General features: G+C 40.4%; 1 protein-coding gene across 2 annotated transcripts; it reads right to left on the bottom strand.

Moving 5' to 3' along the window:
- Positions 1-5,089: 5,089 nt before the first annotated feature.
- LOC122450064 (ADP ribosylation factor like GTPase 14 effector protein) lies at positions 5,090-18,968 on the bottom strand. Of its 2 annotated transcripts, none has more exons than XM_043482203.1 (4): positions 18,811-18,968; positions 8,523-9,012; positions 7,146-7,273; positions 5,090-5,621 (listed from the first exon to the last, which is right to left on the bottom strand). In XM_043482203.1, exons 2-4 carry the CDS (start codon positions 8,946-8,948, stop codon positions 5,393-5,395), a joined length of 783 nt encoding a protein of 260 aa, XP_043338138.1. In that variant the 5' UTR covers positions 8,949-9,012; positions 18,811-18,968; the 3' UTR covers positions 5,090-5,392. The 2 variants fall into 2 exon arrangements, with proteins under 2 accessions (XP_043338138.1, XP_043338139.1); XM_043482204.1 differs by lacking the exon at positions 18,811-18,968 and adding an exon at positions 18,517-18,664.
- Between the last annotated feature and the right edge of the window lie 1,240 nt (positions 18,969-20,208).

Genomic DNA, 20,208 nt, shown 5'->3' with positions numbered 1-20,208 from the left:
GAAGAATCAACCTTCCCGACGTCAGGCTCTACTACAAAGCCACAGTCATCAAGACAGTATGGTACTGGCACAAAGACAGAAATATAGATCAATGGAACAAAATAGAAAGCCCAGAGATAAATCCACGTACCTATGGACACCTTATTTTTGACAAAGGAGGCAAGAATATACAATAGAAAAAAGACAACCTCTTTAACAAGTGGTGCTGGGAAAACTGGTCAACCACTTGTAAAATAATGAAACTAGAACACTTTCTAACACCATACACAAAAATAAACTCAAAATGGATTAAAGATCTAAATGTAAGACCAGAAACTATAAAACTCCTAGAGGAGAACATAGGCAAAACACTCTCCGACATAAATCACAGCAAGATCCTCTACAACCCACCTCCCAGAATATTGGAAATAAAAGCAAAAATAAACAAATGGGACCTAACGAAACTTAAAAGTTTTTTCACAACAAAGGAAACTATAAGCAAGGTGAAAAGACAGCCTTCAGAATGGGGGAAAATAATAGCAAATGAAGAAACAGACAAAGGATTAATCTCAAAAATATACAAGCAACTCCTGCAGCTCAATTCCAGAAAAATAAATGACCCAATCAAAAAATGGGCCAAAGATCTAAACAGACGTCTCTCCAAAGAAGACATACAGATGGCTAACAAACACATGAAAAGATGCTCAACATCACTTATTATCAGAGAAATGCAAATCAAAACCTCAATGAGGTACCATTACACGCCAGTCAGAACGGCTGCTATCCAAGTCTACAAGCAGTAAATGCTGGACAAGGTGTGGAGAAAAGGGAACCCTCTTACACTGTTGGTGGGAATGCAAACTAGTACAGCCACTATGGAGAACAGTGTGGAGATTCCTTAAAAAACTGGAAACAGAACTGCCATATGACCCAGTAATCCCACTCCTGGGCATACACACCGAGGAAACCAGATCTGAGACACGTGTACCCCAATGTTCATCACAGCACTGTTTATAATAGCCAGGACATGGAAGCAACCTAGATGCCCATCAGCAGATGAATGGATAAGGAAGCTGTGGTACATATACACTATGGAATATTACTCAGCCATTAAAAAGAATTCATTTGAATCAGTTCTAATGAGATGGATGAAACTGGAGCCCATTATACAGAGTGAAGTAAGCCAGAAAGATAAAGACCACTACAGTATACTAACACATACATATGGAATTTAAAAAGATGGTAACGATAACCCTATATGCAAAACAGAAAAAGAGACACAGACGTACAGAACAGACTTTTGGACTCTGTGGGACAAGGTGAGGGTGGGATGTTCTCAGAGAATAGCATTGAAACAAGTATACTATCAAGAGTGAAACAGATCACCAGCCCAGGTTGGATGCATGAGGCAAGTGCTCGGGGCTGGTGCACTGGGAAGACCCAGAGGAATCGGATGGAGAGGGAGGTGGGAGGGGGGATCAGGATGGGGAACACATGTAAATCCATGGCTGATTCATGTCAATGTATGGCAAAAACCACTAAAATATTGTAAAGTAATTAGCCTCCAACTAATAAAAATAAATGGGGGAAAAAAAAGACAGTATGGTACTGGCACAAAAACAGAAGTAAACAAGATCCTCTATGACCCACCTCCTAGAGTAATTTAAATAAAAACAAAAGTAAACAAGTTGGACCTGATTAAACTTAAAAGCTTTTGCACAGCAAAGGAAACTATAAGCAAGGTGAAAAGACAACCCTCAGTATGGGAGAAAATAATAGCAAGTGAAATAACTGACAAAGGATTAATTTCCAAAATATACAAGCAGCTTATACAACTCATTGCCACAAAAGCAAACAACCCAATCAAAAAGTTAGAAAGACCTAAACAGACATTTCTCCAAAGAGGACATACAGATGGCTAACAAACACATGAAAAGATGCTCAACATTGTTCATTACTAGAGAAATGCAAATCAAAACTACAATGAGATATCACCTCACACTGATCCAAACAGCCATCATCAAGAAGTCCACAAACAATAAATGCTCGAAAGGGTGTGGAGAAAAGGGAACGTTCTTACACTGTTGGTGGGAATGTAAACTGATACAGCTACTATGGAAGACGGTATGGACAGTCCTTAAAATACTAGGAATAAAACCACCATATGACCCAGCAATCCCTCTCCTAGGCATATACCCTGAGGAAACCAAAATGGAAAAAGACACATGTATTCTATTGTTCACTGCAGCACTATTTACAACAGCTAGAACATGGAAGCAACCTGGATGTCCATTGACAGATGAATGCATAAAGAAGTTGTGGTACATATACACAATGGAATATTACTCAGCCATAAAAGGGACACATTTGAGCCAGTTTTAATGAGGTGGATGAACCTAGAATCTATTATACAGAGTGAAGTGAGTCAGAAAGAGAAAGATAAATACCATATTCTAATGCACATATATGGAATCTAGAAAAATGGTACTGAAAAATTCACTTAGAGAAATAATAAACAGACATAAAGAATAGACTTATGGACATGGGGAGAGGGGATGAGAGGGTGAGATGTATGGAAAGAGTAACAGGGAAACTTACATTACCATGTGTAAAATAGACAGCCAATGGGAATTTGCTGTGTGGCTCAGGAAACTCCAACAGGGGCTCTGTATCAAGCTAGAGGGGTGGGATGGGGTTGGAGATTCAAAAGGGAGGGGGTATATGTATACCTATGGATGATTCATACATTTGTGTGGGCTCCCCTGGTGGCTCAGAGGTTAAAGCGTCTGCCTGCAATACGGGAGACTGGGTCGGGAAGATTCCCCTGGAGGAGGAAATGGCAACCCACTCCAGTATTCTTGCTTGGAGAATCCCCATGGACGGAGGAGCCTGGTAGGCTACAGTCCATGGGGTCATAAAGAGTCGGACATGACTGAGCGACTTCAATTATGGTTGATTCATGTTGAGGTTTGACAGAAAACAGAATTCTGTAAAGCAATTATCCTTCAATAAAAAAATGAATCCAGCATCTGACCTAAGTATATGAAAGAGTTAGTCGTTCAGTCGTGTCCGACTCTTTGCAACCCCATGGACTAGCTCGCCAGGCTCCTCTGTCCATGGAATTCTCCAGGCAAGAATACTGGAGTGGGTTGCCATTTCCTTTTCCAGGGGAACTTCGTATCTCAGGGATCAAACCCACGCCTCCTGCATTACAGGCATATCTTTACTATCTGAGCCACCGGGGAAGCCCACCATGGGTTTAAGTATAGAAAGCCAAAATATTCTGCCAGTGCTCTGTCAAAAACATAGTGGTCAAGAAATTGATAACGTGTATTCCTGATAACTAGGTCAGTGAACAATTATAACTTAAAAATGACATTTCCATGGTTGAAAATGCCATTCCATCAAAGTAAAATCATTCATTTAAAAGATAGCAAAAGTATACAGGAGTAAAAATAAACCTCTATTGGTCAATTCAATCAAACTGGCTGTATAAATCTACTTTCAACAGCTAAAAAGTATTTTCGTATTTATTGCTAAAAAGCTAATTTGATTAAAACAAAGTACTATATTTAGGGAAAATAAAACAAAAACCTAGTTTAGAAGACATGCCTAGACAATAAGATTTTAGACAGATTGACAGGTAGATGTCTTATATTCTGTATTTCAACCAGTGTTTCTCCACCTTTCTTCATGAGTACTCCACATGGAGCTGTTTTTAGTCCTTTTAATCCTAGTCAACACCCTATTAAACACCAGATATAATATATGTGCCTGTGCATGCATGCTCAGTCATGTCCGCCTCTTTGTGACCCCATGGAATGTAGCCTGATAGGCTCCTCAGTGGAATTTTCCAGGCAAGAATACTGGAGTGGGTTGCCATTCCCTCCTCCAGGGGGTCTTCTCAACCCAGCGACTGAATTCAAGTCTCTTGCAACTCCTGCACTGGCAGGCGGATTCTTTACCACTTATATCTGTTTAAATGTTGCATATATATCCATGCTTTACACACAGAAATAGATTTTTGCCACCAAGAACAAATTTCCACCAAGAACACAGTCTAAGTAATTAAAGCTTTACAGTATTAAAACGTTTTTAAAAAGAGTAAGTGGGGAGAAGAAATGATGTATTTTAGCACTTACGGAGTTTATGGAATGGAGATTATTTCTAAAATAGTTCAACTACCCAGTTGATTTTTCCTGAAGTAGGTACTATTCTCACCTATGGGCAGTCTTTGCCTTGCATGGGTGCTAGTGTCAATCAAAATAATCTTAATAATTAATGGAGAGACTTACTATTGTGTGACCTTGAAAAAAAGTCTAAATATTAAAAGGTGTCAGTTATAAATGTAAAAGAATGAAAATAATGTAACTTAGTACACTGTAACTTAAAACACCAGGAACAATGAGAATTAAAGTGCTATTTCATTGTAAAAAAACTAATCAAGAATAATCATACTTGCCTTCTTGTCAAGTAACTCATGACACTGGGTAAGCACCTTTTCTGTACCACTGCAAATTTTCCTACTTCTATGTGAAGTTTAGATTAGCTTCCACGATGTTACTGTTTGTGTTTTCAACGTTGTAAACGGCCTCTAATTTCCTTTAATGTGAAGTTTGTTACCATCATTTCCTCTGGGACATTTTCATCCTTTTCATCACAACCTTCCTCATTTGTGATGAGTCTGCTTGCACTAAGTTCCTCTAGCTGTGTATCTAGAGGCTTTAGCATAGCAGCACTGGCAACATTCCCATGATCAGTGATTCCTTCTCTAACCCCATCTATTCATGTCTCACCTCTAGCTTTATCATTTTCATTTCTTGACTGCAATTTTATCTCTGTTGGTCATTTCTGATTACCCGCTTTGTAAAAGGTCACATGGGTGACAAGGATACAACACAACTATGTGCTTTGCTGTCTGAACAAACTGAGTAATAGATGTGCAGTGATGAATCATTAGCAGGATCTGAGAGGTAGTTTGACTAGTCACTGATCTTGAAGTACATGTGTCACATACTGACTGGAGAGCTTAACAGCTAGCAGGAAGTTTGTACTTTGTGGAACTACTCACAGTTAACATACCACAGTAACTGAACTTAAATTTCAACTGTTGCTGTGAAGGAACTGGTTTATTTAACTGTATCAGTGTCATGGAAATTTATGGACATGCAAACTGTATAAACAGAGGACTGCCTATACACTACTTCTTTACATTGACTCAGACAGGCTTGAAGAGCTGACTGCTGAGTAATAAACAGTCCATCTAAATTTACATCAAATAACTTAAGGTACCCAAAAGGCAGTGTTAGTGCACTGAGTACATATGCGTCAATTGGCAAAACCAACTTTAACATGTATCTTAGAATTACAAAACTTTAGAAATACAGAAAGGGTCACAAGCGGACACCACAAATTATCCAGCATGTTTGTTATGAATTATTTCTCCTCCTTCGATTTCAATTTGCTCATACAGCCACTTTCGATCACAGCGGCATTCGGCACCACATTTGGTAGACCCGCAGGAAGGACAGGCATAGAAGCAGCCCAAGCAGTCTTCATCAAGGCAGTCACAGAGGTCCATTCCGCTGAAAATCAGGAGGCCCTGGCTATCGTAGACCTTACTCTTAGCCGGGATCACTTGTCTGTGATACAAACACAAGGCAAGTTATACACTTCATGCATATTTTATTTCTAAATATTTAGTTGACAATAAGGTAATGAAAAAAAGTTTAAGGGTGATAAAATGTTTTGGATTATGGATGAAACACTGCCAAACTGATATATGGCTTACCTGACTCAAAGTTACTCTACAAATAAGTTAACAAACTGCTTGTGAGAAGGCGGCCCTCTCTTGTAAAGGGCTGAAATATATCCAAAGGAATGCAGGTGAAATGTGTCCAAAACTAATAATATAGTTGCTAAAACTATTCATCCCTTACCAAAAAGAAAAGAATACATAATAGTGGTACATTTTATTAGCAACCAATCTCTTTACCGCTTTGTGAACATAGCTCTATTTTTATCACAGTATACTATCCAGCTGTTTTTTATACTGCAATTAATCTGTTTCTTGTTCTTTGACAGACTAGCAAATCTGGCCTAAAAGCACCTAATGACTCAATGGAAAACCTTCACAGATGGAATAATGGCCTGTGTAAAAAATAATTCTGAATGATTACACTAACATTTGTCAATTTGTATTTTAGAAATGTTCCATTTAAAAAGTCATATTCTAAACAATTTAGCTTTCTTGTTTGTTCTATTAACTACACCAAAATTGTTTCTATTTTGCTGTGCTTAGAAGTTTAGTCATGTCTGTCTCTCTGTGACCCCATGGACTGCAGCCCACCAGGCTCCTCTGTCCATGGGGATTCTCTAGCCAAGAATACTGGAGTGGGTTGCCATGCCCTCCTCCAGGGGATCTTCCCAACCCAGGGGTTGAACCCAGGACTCCTGCATGGCAGGCAGATTCTTTACCATCTGAGCCACTAGGGAAGCATAAGTAATTCTTGCTTGAGGACATTCTATATATAAGGACTCTTACTCTTAGAAAATACATGCTAAGTCATTCAGTCATGTCCAGCTCTTATGTCAGCCCATGGACTACAGTCTGCCAGGCTCCTCTGTCCATGGGATTCTCCAGGCAAGAATACTGGAGTGGGTTGCCATGCCCTCCTCCAGGAAATCTTCCCAACTCAGGGATCAAACCCTTGTCTCCTGTGGTTCCTGCACTGCAGGCAGATTCTTTACCACTGAACCACTGGGGATTCCATTTCTATTTTAGACATTAAAAAATAAAAAACAACCTTGCATTCTCATAAAATTTAGGTTTTAGTTGCCACCTATAGAGCAGAGACATACAAACGATGTATTAATGCTTTTCAAATAATTATTTTAGTTACAAGAAGTATAGTATGCTTAAATTATTTTAATTACTGTGCCAAAAAGATTATCTTATTCACTTCATTGAGACTTTCTCAGAAACAAAATTTTTAGAGTGGAAAGAACACCTTAATTTTCTATGAGACCCTTGGGGGTTCTTACTAATTCCAGATTACCAAATTTAAACTATCTAACCAGAAAATTCAAAACTTGGAAGAGAAAGATAGGAAAACAGTACAGATGTGAGGCAAGTTAACATACGACTTAAACAACACATAGTGTACCTGTCTGAACCAGCTGTTGCATTTTTGGTAAGCCTTCTTTTTTCTCTTTTACCAGTTTCTGGAGCAAATTCAGTTTGTTTTCCTGGGTTTGCAAATTGTAATGACCTCAAAGCTTTAGCAGTTCTTCCCTGAATAAAGGTTAAGAAATTAGTAACTCAAATCTTAATATCAAACCATACATAGATATTTCACTTAACATTAAACCCAGATTATTTCTTAGCCGGGAAGACAGTCTGGAACTTGCAAAAAAAGAAAGAAAAAAGTTTTAGTGCCCAAATGTAACAAAATTTATACTGGGTCCTGGAGCTATGCCTTTGAGGGGATAACAAAGGAAAAGCACTATATATAATTTAAAATTTTAATTATCTTTTAATTTGGTTTATTAATAGAAAGGAGAAAATTGAGAAAAATATGCCAGCAGCAAGAATTATAAATTGCTTATAAATAGAAAATTTGAGAAGTCCTCCTTTGACATACCAGTCCTTGTTCTACACCAGACAGCTTTATGAAATCTTAAAACTGTTCTGATAACGGTTAAATATCTAAATGTAGGCATGTGAATAAGGAAGAGAGTTATAAGATATTTAATACTTGCAATGTAAAAATGTATGCTTTTTGACAGTAGGGAGTCCTAAAATTAGCCTTGACAATAATAAGAATGAATTCAGAGCTAGACGCAAAGGAAACTCACAAGCATCTTAAAAACCCAGATAAGAATGGGATAGTGCCAAAGTCAAAAGAAAGGCTGAAATAAGAAACAATTATTTCAAGTCACTTCTGAAGTTCCTTTTAAAGCAGCAGTTTTCAAGTCTTTCATAAAAAAGGGAATTCATTCTGCTGTATTTCAAACCCTTGCTGGCAGGCATAACCTACTAAGTTACTTCAGTATCAGAAAAGGAGCTAAGATTGTTAAGCTCTGGCAATGCCAGAATGTCTTAGCACTAGGAGTTGCAGCTTGAAAGTCTAGGGAATATTATATTATTCTTTCCCTAAGCCAACACTCTTTACCATACAATCTGGGTTTACACAAATATTTAGAAAACATCATCTATTTTTACCTCCCCAACTTTATATTCACTGCATTCAAGTCCATCCCTTGATATTCTAGTGGAATTGGTTCCACGATCAGTTGTGGAGACCAAAATGCCAGGCTGCTGCTCAAGTCCCAGAGTTGGGCCTCTGCATCTTTGGATTCAACCAACCACAGATTGTAATAGTATGGTATTGACTGAAAGAAGTCCACATATAAGTGGACCTGCACAGTTCAAATCTACGTTGTTTAAGGGCCAACTGTAATAAGTGATATAAATGACTTCTTTATAATTAAACAAAACCCTACATTGTAGAAGTAACGGAGAAAAAACTGACTCTACATACATCTGAGTCAGGTTTTCTTCTCTGCCGGTCTTCAGAATCAACATCCACACTTCCATTGATTATCTGTGTACATTTTGGACAAAGCTTCCAACCAGGTACAAGTTGTCTTCCAAATTTTGCACTCAGAAAAGTGGCATCATCTAAATCAATTACATGTAAATTTTTTTTGGCTAGCTTTTTGTGTATGTTAAATGGGTCACAACATGACTTCTGCAAATCCTCAAATCTGTCGATGTAAATTTTTGCATGATGGAAGCAAATTGTATTGTTCCCAGAAAGTGTCATTCCAGTTCTCAGTTGAAGTAGAAGCATGTCATTTGATGACAATTCTTGCAAAGTCTTGAAACCTGTATGACGAGTATAATAGGTTTTATGGCACTCATTTGTGGTACGGAGCTGGACTCCAACTGAACATGGATCCATCATGCTTGATTCTAGTGAGTTTCCTCTTTCTGATTTTTGCCTAGAGAACACTCTCTAGCAGATCACCCTAGAGAAAACATTAAAGACAGTCAGATTTGTGCTGCAAAATTTTTATCTGGGAAGCTGAAAAAGCATTTGATAAAATTCAAAGCCTGCATAAGAAAAAGAAAACCCTTAGCAAGCAAGGAGTAGAAAGACATTTACCAAAAGCCTACAAAAACATTAGAAAATAATCATGGCTAGTTTGACTACAGTAAATATGTCAATTCTACAGGAATTTATCTATAAATTCAGTATGATTACAATCAAAGTTTCACCAGGTATTCCACAAATCCCCCACCACCCAGAATTTAGCAAGCTGGTCTATGGAAGAGTAAAGGTTCAAGAAAGCCAAGATAATCTTGAAGGAAATCAAAATAAGAAATTTATTTACTATAAAGCTATTATAATTAGAACAATGTGTGGGATCTCTCAGGTATCACTGTTAGGGTAGAATTATTTATTACTGGAGTTGCCAGATAAAATACAGGATGCTCAGTTAAATTTGAATTTTAGATAATGCATAAACAATTTAAATCATATCCCAAATATTGCTAAAAAGTCATTTGTTGCTTCTCTGAAGTTAAAATTAAACTGGGTTTCCTATATTTTATTTGCTAAATTTAGCAGCCTCGTTTACTGTGCCTTTCCCTCACCATCTTCCAGTAAGTAGAGATCTTTCTTTGGTGCCAGTTTCACATTATCTCCCACCTCTTCTGTGCTGCTAAAAGAAAGCTGAACTACCGATGAACAAATTACAGGACCTCCTCAGTTAAAAATTAAAGTGCCCCGGCCAGCTGTAGTACAAAATGTATTTTTCACACTGCTTAAAGCTCAATGGCATACTGGAACCATTCACTTGAGTGAAACTGTCATGATAAAAGTGTACACACCTGTATCAAAGCAGTTTTACATTCAAACATTGCTTTAAAAAAGAAAAAAAAAAAAAAGCCAGGCTAGCTCAAGAAGCACAAAATTTCAGGCAGTGATTTCAGTGGCTGCTGCCTGCTTTCTAAAACTTACCCCTCTGGTACTCCTCCCCTGTAGTTAACTCCCAACGCCCTCCCTTAGGCTAAGGTTCCACTATAGAGTTCTCTGAATTTGTTTCCAAGCAACTGTTTCTTTTGCTCACTTAGGCCTGTGCTCTGGCAATGTGCCCCAGAATTAGCATTTTTTTTTCCTTCAAATGGTAGTCTAGTAGCCTCATGTTGCTCTCTTCACTTGCCGCATGGTGCTATGTTCGCCAAGGCTTCCCAGGTGGCACGAGTGGTAAAGAACCTGCCCACCAATACAGTAGACGTAAGAGAAATGGGTTCCATCCCTGGACTGGGAAGACCCCTGGAGGAGGGCATGGCAACCCACTCCAGTATTCTTGCCTGGAGAATCCTGTGGACAGAGGATCCCGTCGGGCTACGACCCAAAGGGTCGCAGAGAGTCAGACACGACTGAAGCAACAGCACAGCCAGCACAACGTCTTCCTTAAGTACACTGCTACTCACTGTCCATGAACCAGCGCTAGCAGCAGCTGGGACCTATTAGAAAAGAGAGCTCTCACAAGGCCCGTGCACTCACTGAATTAGAATCGCATTCACTCACTTCACTGTAGATAATTCAATTAACAGAACAGTAACCAAGCACCTTCTATATTTACAGAGTACATCAAAAAAGAATAAGAAACACACAGACCAGAGTGAAGTAAGCCAGAAAGATAAAGAACATTACAGCATACTAACACATGTATATGGAATTTAGAAAGATGGTAACGATAACCCTATATGCAAAACAGAAAAAGAGACACAGAAGTACAGAACAGACTTTTGGACTCTGTGGGAGAAGGTGAGGGTGGGATGTTTCGAGAGAACAGCATGTATATTATCTATGGTGAAACAGGTCACCAGCCCAGGTGGGATGCATGAGACAAGTGCTTGGGCCTGGTGCACTGGGAAGACCCAGAGGAATCGGGTGGAGAGGGAGGTGGGAGGGGGGATTGGGATGGGGAATACGTGTAACTCTATGGCTGATTCATATCAATGTATGACAAAACCCACTGAAATGTTGTGAAGTAATTAGCCTCCAACTAATAAAAAAAAAAAAAAAGAATAAGAAACACACAGACATGCACTTGCCTTCTAGGAAGTCTGATACTTAAGGGAAGATTATTTGAGAGGGGGAGAGGGAGCTGTAAATTTCATAAACTAGGTTTGGAGAAAAATACCTGGCTTCAATGGAAAACTGTGCTGTTGAGAGTACAACCTTTAGGTTACCACATTCCGATTATGTGGGAGCTCTGAGTCTTCATTGCCTTTGAGCTATTTTACACTGGACAAGAGTATATAACTAACAGCAATGCAGAGCAATTCTTGTCCATATTCTTGTAAATTCTGTCTGTCAGAGGTACAACTGACTCCCCTGGCTCACTGTGGAAGAAGACAGTTTTGCCTCTATTTGCTCATTTATTTCAATATTCCTGATCAATAAATGTGTCTGTTCTGTTATTTGAACTGGTTATAACATCTTACCAATCCCCTTGTTAATAAGGAAAATAAAAACCAGGTACTACTGATTTTATATCAGTGTCACAGTCACAATTTTACTTCCTCTTTTATTTTTTATGGAAAATACGTTAAACACAGGAAAAGTCACTTGGACCAGCACAGTATCTAGTATTTCTCACAGAAGGGGGAAAAAAAAAATCAGCTTCTTACGGGACTAGATAAAAACCATATAACAAACAAGCCCTAAATGTGTTCATTTAGACCTGATTAATTTAGATTGGTTTTCCACTCTCCCCTCCCTACCCCACTTTTAGGAAAATTTCACTATGGTACAATTGAGATCGGTTTGTAAGTATTTCCAAACTAAGTGATGCAGGATTCATTAATTCCTGAATGTCAATGAGTATCCTAAAGGCCTTCCTATATAAACGTTTCAATGAATTTTATCTGTACATTTAATTATTTTCCACTTCAAATAGCAAAGTGCCTTTTAACAAGTTAAATTCTACCTGAGACCTGTACTCCTGGTTCTTGAACAGGCTCGCCTAAAGAAACCCTCCTACTCTCTGTATGGCTTCTGTAAGACTCAAGAACATCCCACTGTTCACCTACAACCAGAACAAAGGACCTCCAAATCCCCATTGTCTCATTTATAAATTTATGAGTATTCAGCTGAACTGCTCACTGAAATAATCAATTGAAACAAAATTGGAAAAATATAGCTAACCATATTTTAAGTTTCTCTCCTTCCTCTAGGCCCCTGAACTTTGGTATAACCTCAGCCAGAGCCAGCAAAGGATCCCTCCAGAGAAAGAGCTGGCTGGCCTCAGGCTAAAACAATCTGGGATCTATAATCAGACCAAGCAGTTCTGTTCCAAGCACTGTTTACTCTTCCCCTGAGAAGCTGGTAAATCTTTTGGTCCGAGAATTCGCTTCACTGCAATAATCTCTTTTCCCCTCTGGCAACAGTGCTTTCAATAAAGTCTCTCCCTACTAACTCTGGATTTTATTATTTGACACTTTCTTTAAAAAGTTCTGCATTCTCAATTTTCTCTTGCTTTAGAATTGCCAATACTTTCCCTCAATAACTAAACAGAGTATGTTTTGTGATTCTAAGATTAACTTTCAATATTTTTATAACACTCCCAGAAGAGTTGAGAGAGAAAGAAGTAAATATAGATTTGTTAGACTTCACTTCATTCTTCTATACTTGAGGTAGTAAACACAAGTACTGGATATCTGCTCCTCATATGACGTCAACACTGACAGCTCAGGGAATGTGAACATTGACAGCTCACTTTAAAAAGGAATATGCCTTTTTAAAAAATTGAGGTACTGACACAACATTATATTAGTTTCGGATGTACAATGAAACAATACAATATTTGTATATATTGCAAAATGATCAGCACAGTAAGTTTAGTTAACATCTGCCCCCACAGTTACAAATTTCTTTCTTTGATTTTTCTTTTTTTAAAGTCTACTCCCTCAGCAACTTTCAAATATGCAGTACAGAATTATTAATTAGTCATCAAGCTGGATGTCACATCCCCATTACTTATTTACAGCTGAAGTCCGTACCTTTTGACTCCCTTTTCACCCACTTTGCCCACCCTGACTTTTTGCAATGGCAATTTCCAATCTGTTCTTTTAATTCCAGTTTGGTTTTTAAACACTACAATTTAAATTTATTTTTTCTAGATCCCTTCAAGTTAAGTTTTAAGCATTTTTTCTTGCTATCCATTACCCAACTCTAAGGTAAGTAGGTTAGGTGCACTTAAGAAGTGACCTCAAACAAGGCCATGATGCTAGCAGGTTTTCCTAATAACATGAGCTCTAAGACCCGATCGCAGGCCTCCTACAGGGGTTAAAGCAGAACCACTTTGTTACCACTCTTAAAGTTAGTAGGAAAAAAATCACATTAAGAGGAACTTCAACCAAACAAAAAACTTACTGTATTTTTAGGTCAACTTTTAAGAATCTCTCCCTTTCATGAAGAAAGTCTTTTTTCAGTATAGGGACATTTTATATAAGGCATTTTCACATTTACCTTTTATTTAATAAAAAAATAATAGTAATTCCATTCACCCCTCCTATGCAAATCAGCAGTTTCAGGCATGGGTGCGTGCACACACATGTCATGCCTCTTGCAACTGTCAATTTTTTGGGCCTATTATTTTCAAATACTACCTACAGGACATGTGAATGGGCACCAAGAGAAAGGTTAAACGGCTAAGTGAAACAGTCTTAAGCCTCAAGACCCAGGCACCATAATGTGAACTTCAGACAATAATACAGTCCACAGTATCATTTAAAATATTTGGGAGGTTCCAGTCAAAGATGACAGTGTAGAAGACCCTGAACTTATCTCTTCACATGAACATGCTGAATTTGTACCTACATACAGATCAACTCCTGCTGAAGAAATACTGAGGGCTGCAGAACAAGTGATAGAGGGGTCATATAGAGGATGGGTAAAAGAGACAGAGACATGGTATCAATGGGAAACCCACCCCCAACAAGGGTCTTCAGAAGGGCGGAATATCACTGAGGAGCCTGTACACAGACTTGCCCATCCTGGGACAGAACAAAAAAGCAGCTGTTTAAAGGGCACCTACACTATGATGAAGGAAATCCATTTACTAACCCTAAAGCGTCTGCCAAATGAGCAGAGAGTTTCTGAAACTGTCTCTGTGTTAGTCTAAGATACAAGAGATGTGGGTTTGATCCCTGGGTCAGGAAGATCCCCTGGAAGAGGGCATGGCAACCCACTCCAGTGTTTCTGCGTGCAGTATCCCATGGACAGAGAAGCCTGGTGGGCTACAGTCCATATGGTTGTACAGAGTCAGATATGACTGAAGCAACTTAGTATGCAAGCTCGTGAATTTATATATATATATATAAAATGATGTATATATAAAATATATATATGTGCACACATACATCATTATTATATGTCAATATATATGAACCTATGGTAACCACAAACCTACAACAGATACACACACAAAAAAGAAAGAAATCCAAAAGTAACAGTGAAAAAATAAATCATCAAACCACTAGGGAAGAGACCAAGAGAAGAACTACAAAAACAACCAGAAACAATCAACAAAATGGCAATAGGTACATGGAAAAGGTCAGATTTCATTCCAATCCCTAAAAAAGGCAATGCCAAAGAGTGTTCAAATTACCACACAATTGCACTCATCTCACACGCTAGTTAGGTAATGCTCAAAATTCTCCAAGCCAGGATTCAACAATACATGAACCGTGAACTTCCAGATGTTCAAGCTGGATTTAGAAAAGATAGAGGAACCAGAGATCAAATTGCCAACATCCGCTGGATCATCGAAAAAGCAAGAGAATTCCAGAAAAACATCCATTTCTGCTTTACTGACTATGCCAAAGCCTTTGACTGTGGGGATCACAATAAACTGTGAAACATTCTGAAAGAGATGGGAATACCAGACCACCTGACCTGCCTCTTGAGAAATCTGTATGCAGGTCAGGAAGCAACAGTTAGAACTGGACATGGAACAACAGACTGGTTCCAAATAGGGAAAGGAGTACGTCAAGGCTGTATATTGTCACCCTGCCTATGCAGAATACATCATGAGAAACGCTGGGCTGGAAGAAGCACAAGCTGGAATCAAGATTGCCAGGAGAAGTATCAATAACCTCAGATATGCGGATCTACCCTTATGGCACAAAGTGAAGAAGAACTGAAGAGCCTCTTGATGAAAGTGAAAGAGAGTAAAAAAGTTGGCTTAAGGCTCTACATTCAGAAAACTAAGATCATGGCATCTGGTCCCATCACTTCATGGCAAACAGATGGGGAAATAGTGGAAACAGTGAGAGACTATTTTTCTGGGGCTCCAAAATCACTGCAGATGGTGACTGCAGCCATGAAATTAAAAGACGCTTGCTCCTTGGAAGGAAAGTGATGACCAACCTAGACAGCATATTAGAAAGCAGAGACATTACTTTCCCAACAAAGGTCCGTCTAGTCAAGGTTATGGTTTTTCTAGTAGTCATGTATGGATGGGAGAGTTGGACTATAAATAAAGCTGAGTGTCGAAGAATTGATGCTTTTGAACTGTGGTGTTGGAGAAGACTCTTGAGAGTCCCTTGGAGTGCAAGGAGATCCAACCAGTCCATCCTAAAGGAGATCAGTCCTGAGTGTTCATTGGAAGGATTGATGCTGAAGCTGAAACTCCAATACTTTGGCCACCTCATGCAAAGAGCTGACTCATTTGAAAAGACCCTCATGCTGGGAAAGACTGAAGGTGGGAGAAGAAGGGGATGACAGAGGATGAGATGGTTGGATGGCATCACCGATTCAATAGACATGAGTATGGATAAACTCTGGGAGTTGGTGATGGACAGGGAGGCCTGGTGTGCTGCAGTTCGCAGAGAGTCAGACACGACTGAGTGACTGAACTGCACTGCACTGAACACACATACCTATCAATAATCACTTTAAATGTAAAGAGATTAAATGCGCCACATAGGGTGGGTGACTGGATTAAAATAGTAAGTCCCATCTATATACTGCACAATAATGTTTCCCTGGTGGCTCAGGTGGTAAAGATTCTGCCTATAATGTGAGAGACCCAGGTTCAATCCATGGGTCCAGAAGATCCCCTGGAGAAGTAAATGGCAACCCACTCCAGTATTGTCTGGAAAATCCCATGGACAAAGGAGCCTGGCAGGCTGTAGTTCAAGGGGTTGCAAAGAGTTGGATATGACTAACACTTTGTCCCAATAACGACTAACACTTTAATATACTGCACAGTGTTCGTATTTGCAACAATTCAGCAAACCTTTCAGGTCTCCAAACTCCATTTGTGATTTGTCTCTATTTCTAGGGTCCTTAAAGGCCAAAGAGAACAGAACCCCTCAAATTCAACAACTGAGGGATTCTTTACAGACCAAGACGAATGAGTAAAGCTCTCTTTATTTCACCTGAATTGTGGATGTGGTCAAAACTGTCAAACAGTACTAACTACTCCTGGAGATGAACAGTACTTTAATTTTTTAACAGTGCTTCAATTTTTTTTTAAACAGATTAATTAACAGTACTTAATACTACTTATAATACTATGGAGAAGGAAATGGCAACCTACTCCAGTATTCTCGCCTGGGAAAGCCCATGGACAGAGGAGCCGGGCAGGCTAGAGTCCATGGGGTTGCAGAAGAGTCAGACAAGACTTAGCAACTGAATAACAACCACAATTAACTTAATACTCAATACAGATGTTGCGTAAGTGATTGTGATCTTAAACTGTGTGGAAAACACCCATCTCTTCCTAGAAAACAAAAGTCTGGACACTTAGTATGGCATTATTTGTTCAAACATCACACATTGCAGGTCAAAAAACACTACCTGAAAGTTTCTGTTACATTTTAAGTCTTCATATTGGGGCTTCCCTGGTGGCTCAGCTGGTAAAGAATCCTCCTGCAATGTGGGAGACATGGGTTCCATCCCTGGGTTGGGAAGATCCCCTGAAGAAGGTGGACAGGGCTTCACGACTCACTGTTCTCTTGCTCAGAAAGCCAGGCAATGCTAACTTATCCTTCAAGATAGTGTCCCCGTCTTCACCTTTCTGGCATGCCTTACCCACATTCTATTGTTACAGATCCTTTTTTTTCTCTGTTTGAAAATTTGCCTCTATTACTTCTTAGCTGTTGGAAGGCAGGAGCTATATAGTGTTATTTTCTGTATCACTTAAGCCAAAAGAAGAACGAAGTTAAAGGACTTCCCTTTTCCTAGCACTCATCACAGGCTTTCTTCTTTGCTGTTAGTTTTTCTCATTATATACTAAGCTCCATGAGGGCCAGGAATCATCTGGGTCCTGTTACAGCTGTAGCTTCTCTACCCCTGGCACACAGTAGGTAACATCTTCCGAATGAATACATCTTCCTCAACTGCCAGAATCTCACACAGAGAAGGCTGAATCTCCCCCAAATCAGTATAACCAGATGCTCAGGATCCTGCAACTATCCCTCCCTACCTCAATCCTGTGGTTACATGCGTTCCTCCCACACAAGCCCTTTCCTAGGGGCTTCTTCTCACTGGAGCAGTTAAAAGTCCTTAACACTTTCTTCGTTGTTAGTCACATCCAGACTCTTTTGTGACCTTGTGGACTGTAGCTCAACAGGCTGCTCTGTCTATGGGATCTTCCAGGCAAGAATACCGGAGTGGGTTGCCATTTTCTTCTCCCAGGGATCTTTCCAACCCAGAGACCAACCCGCATCTCCTGCATTGGCGGGCGGGGTTTTTTTTTTTTTTTTTTTTTTTTACCACTGAGCCATCTGCGAAGCAACACTTTCTTTAGCCTGATTAGAATCCCAACCTCCTTCCTTCCAAAAAATGAGCCTGGGAATACCTACTCCAGAATTACTCAACTTAAAAGTTTCATCTTTTTTATTTTTCAGTAAATGATTCCCCTCTGGGAAACTAATACATTTTAGGAATGACAAAGTATGGGAAGCCTTGCTAAGGACAAGATTGTAAAGGTAAAAGTATAGTTTTAAAAAGTTAAAGTTGCTCAGTCGTGTCAGACTCTTTGCGACCCCATTGACTATACAGGCCATGGAATTCTCCAAGTCAGAATACTGGAGTGGGTAGCCTTTCCCTTCTTCAGGGGATCTTCCCAATCCAGGGATCCAACCAGGGTTTCTCGCATTGCTGGAAGATTCTTTACCAGCTGAGCCACAAGGGAAGCCGAAGAATACTGGAGTGGGTAGCTTATCCCTTCTCCAGGGGATCTTCCCGACCCAGGAATCGAAGCGGGGTCTCCTGCATTGCATGCAAAACTACCCTACTTTTCACCGGCCGTTTAACAGATACAGCATATGACCCCTATTATGTTCATGCTACCTGGACGGAGAAAAGAATACTATTCGACCTCCAGCCTCAACCAAACAGCTAGGACTGGGAAGGTTCTGATTTAAAAAATAAAACCCACAGAGCGGACCGATAAGCAGTAAATGGGGTTCTAGGCCACAAAAGCTCTCCTCTAAATAAGACAAACCTTAAGTCAAAATTAGGAGGGCTCCAGGTCTCCCCAAGGGAGGCGACAACCGGCAGAGTCGGCAGGAACTGTGCTTGACTTCGACACAAGAGGCCGCAGATCGACCGGAGGGAGAAGGGGTCGGGGCAGGGCGGCAGGCCGCGGAAGGCCCCAGGACGTAGCTGAAAATTCCCCTCACGTGTCCAACGTGCTCCCCCTCCTCCGCTCGGGGACCCCCTTCAGCCGACCCGGGCCCCCCTCCCACTCAGAAACCCGTCTCCACGCCCCGAACCTTCCCTTCTACCCCCTGTTTACCTTTAGCTTGAACTCCCCAACAACCGAGTGCGCACCACACCCGCCGCCTCAGAGCGCGGCCTGGGTACGCGCTTTTCAGCGCTTCCTGGAGTTTACCACCGAGAGAACGGCAAGCGAGGCTAGAGAGGCTCAGCGCTACCATAAAGAGAGGCCCGAAAGAAGCCTAGAGGGGAACCGAGCCTGGCCGCCTCCGGGGCGGAAAGGGCGGGGCTTCATGAATTGGCGAATGATTCAAGGTGAGGCAATAGTTGCTTCAGAGCCTGACTGAATTTTTTTTTTCTTTGACATTAGGAAATTGGGCGGTGCCTAGGGTCACCTTTACCAAGATGCAAGTTCCGCTAACTTGAGTTGTGTTCGCGAGTTTCTACGTCTGTGCGTGATGCCGAATCTTTGCACCTCAAGCCTCCTAATCCCTGAAGAAGTGAATGAATTCAAAACACTTTAAGAAGGCCCTCTGTCTGAGGTCTCCCATTTTATGATTTACTTCATTCAAGCGAAATATATTCCAAAATGCATCCCCTTTGTTATAAACTCTAAGAATGTGTGTGCTCACTGGCTCAGTCGTGTCCTCTGTCCATGGGATTCTCCAGGCAAGAACAGGAGTGGGTTGCCATTTTTCCTCCAGGGGATCTTCCTGAACGAAGGATCGAACCCTTATCCCTTCTGTTTCTTTACCACTAGCGCCACCTGGGGATCCCATTATGAACTATGAGAATAGCTGTTTATTACTTCGAGCGAAATAGGAGGCCTCCCTAGGAGGCCTACCAGGCGCAGTGGTAAAGAGCCTGCCTACCAATGCAGGAGACATAAAAGATGCGGGTTCGAGCCCTGAGATAGGAACATCGTCTGGAAAAGGCATGGCAACCCGCTCGAGTATTCTTGCCTGGAGAATCTCATGGACAGAAGAGCCTGGCGGGCTGCTATCCATTGTGTCCCAGACGGTTGGACACGACTGAAGGGACTAAGCATGCACGCACAAAGTGTAGGAACCAGGAAGACACTTGCAAATTTTCTGAGGGAACAAATCATCGTCTTTCTTGTATGCTTATTGTCTGTACCAATTAGGAGCTCATTAATTTTTAAAGCCTGGCTTGGAGAATTTTGAGCATCACCTTGCTAGCTGTGAGATGAGTGCAATTGTGCAGTAGTTTGAGCATTCTTTGGCATTGCCTTTCTTTGGGATTGGAATGAAAACTGACCTTTTCCAGTCCTGTGGCCACTGCTGAGTTTCCCAAATTTGGTGGTATATTGAGTGCAGCACTTTAACAGCATCATCTTTTAGGATTTTGCAATAGTTCAACCGGAATTCCATCATCTCCAGTAGCTTCATAAGGCCCACTTGACTTCGAATTCCAGGATGTCTGGCTCTAGGTGAGTGATCACACAATTGTGGTTATC

This window comes from Cervus canadensis, chromosome 11, assembly GCF_019320065.1.
Source record: "Cervus canadensis isolate Bull #8, Minnesota chromosome 11, ASM1932006v1, whole genome shotgun sequence".
NCBI lineage: Eukaryota > Metazoa > Chordata > Mammalia > Artiodactyla > Cervidae > Cervus > Cervus canadensis.
The sequence above is the reverse complement of the archived record's forward strand: the minus strand, read 5'-3'. Positions and strand labels throughout refer to the sequence as shown.

What these genes read in the sequence shown, in the direction of transcription:
- LOC122450064 (XM_043482203.1), bottom strand. Translation starts at nt 8,948, where the DNA reads ATGATGGATCCATGTTCAGTTGGAGTCCAGCTCCGTACCACAAATGAG. An exon ending in GAAGAAAACCTGACTCAGAT is followed by an intron (nt 7,274 to 8,522) that starts GTATGTAGAGTC and finishes ACCTTTATTCAG; the next exon opens with GGAAGAACTGCTAAAGCTTT. An exon ending in GCAACAGCTGGTTCAGACAG is followed by an intron (nt 5,622 to 7,145) that starts GTACACTATGTG and finishes TTTGTATCACAG; the next exon opens with ACAAGTGATCCCGGCTAAGA.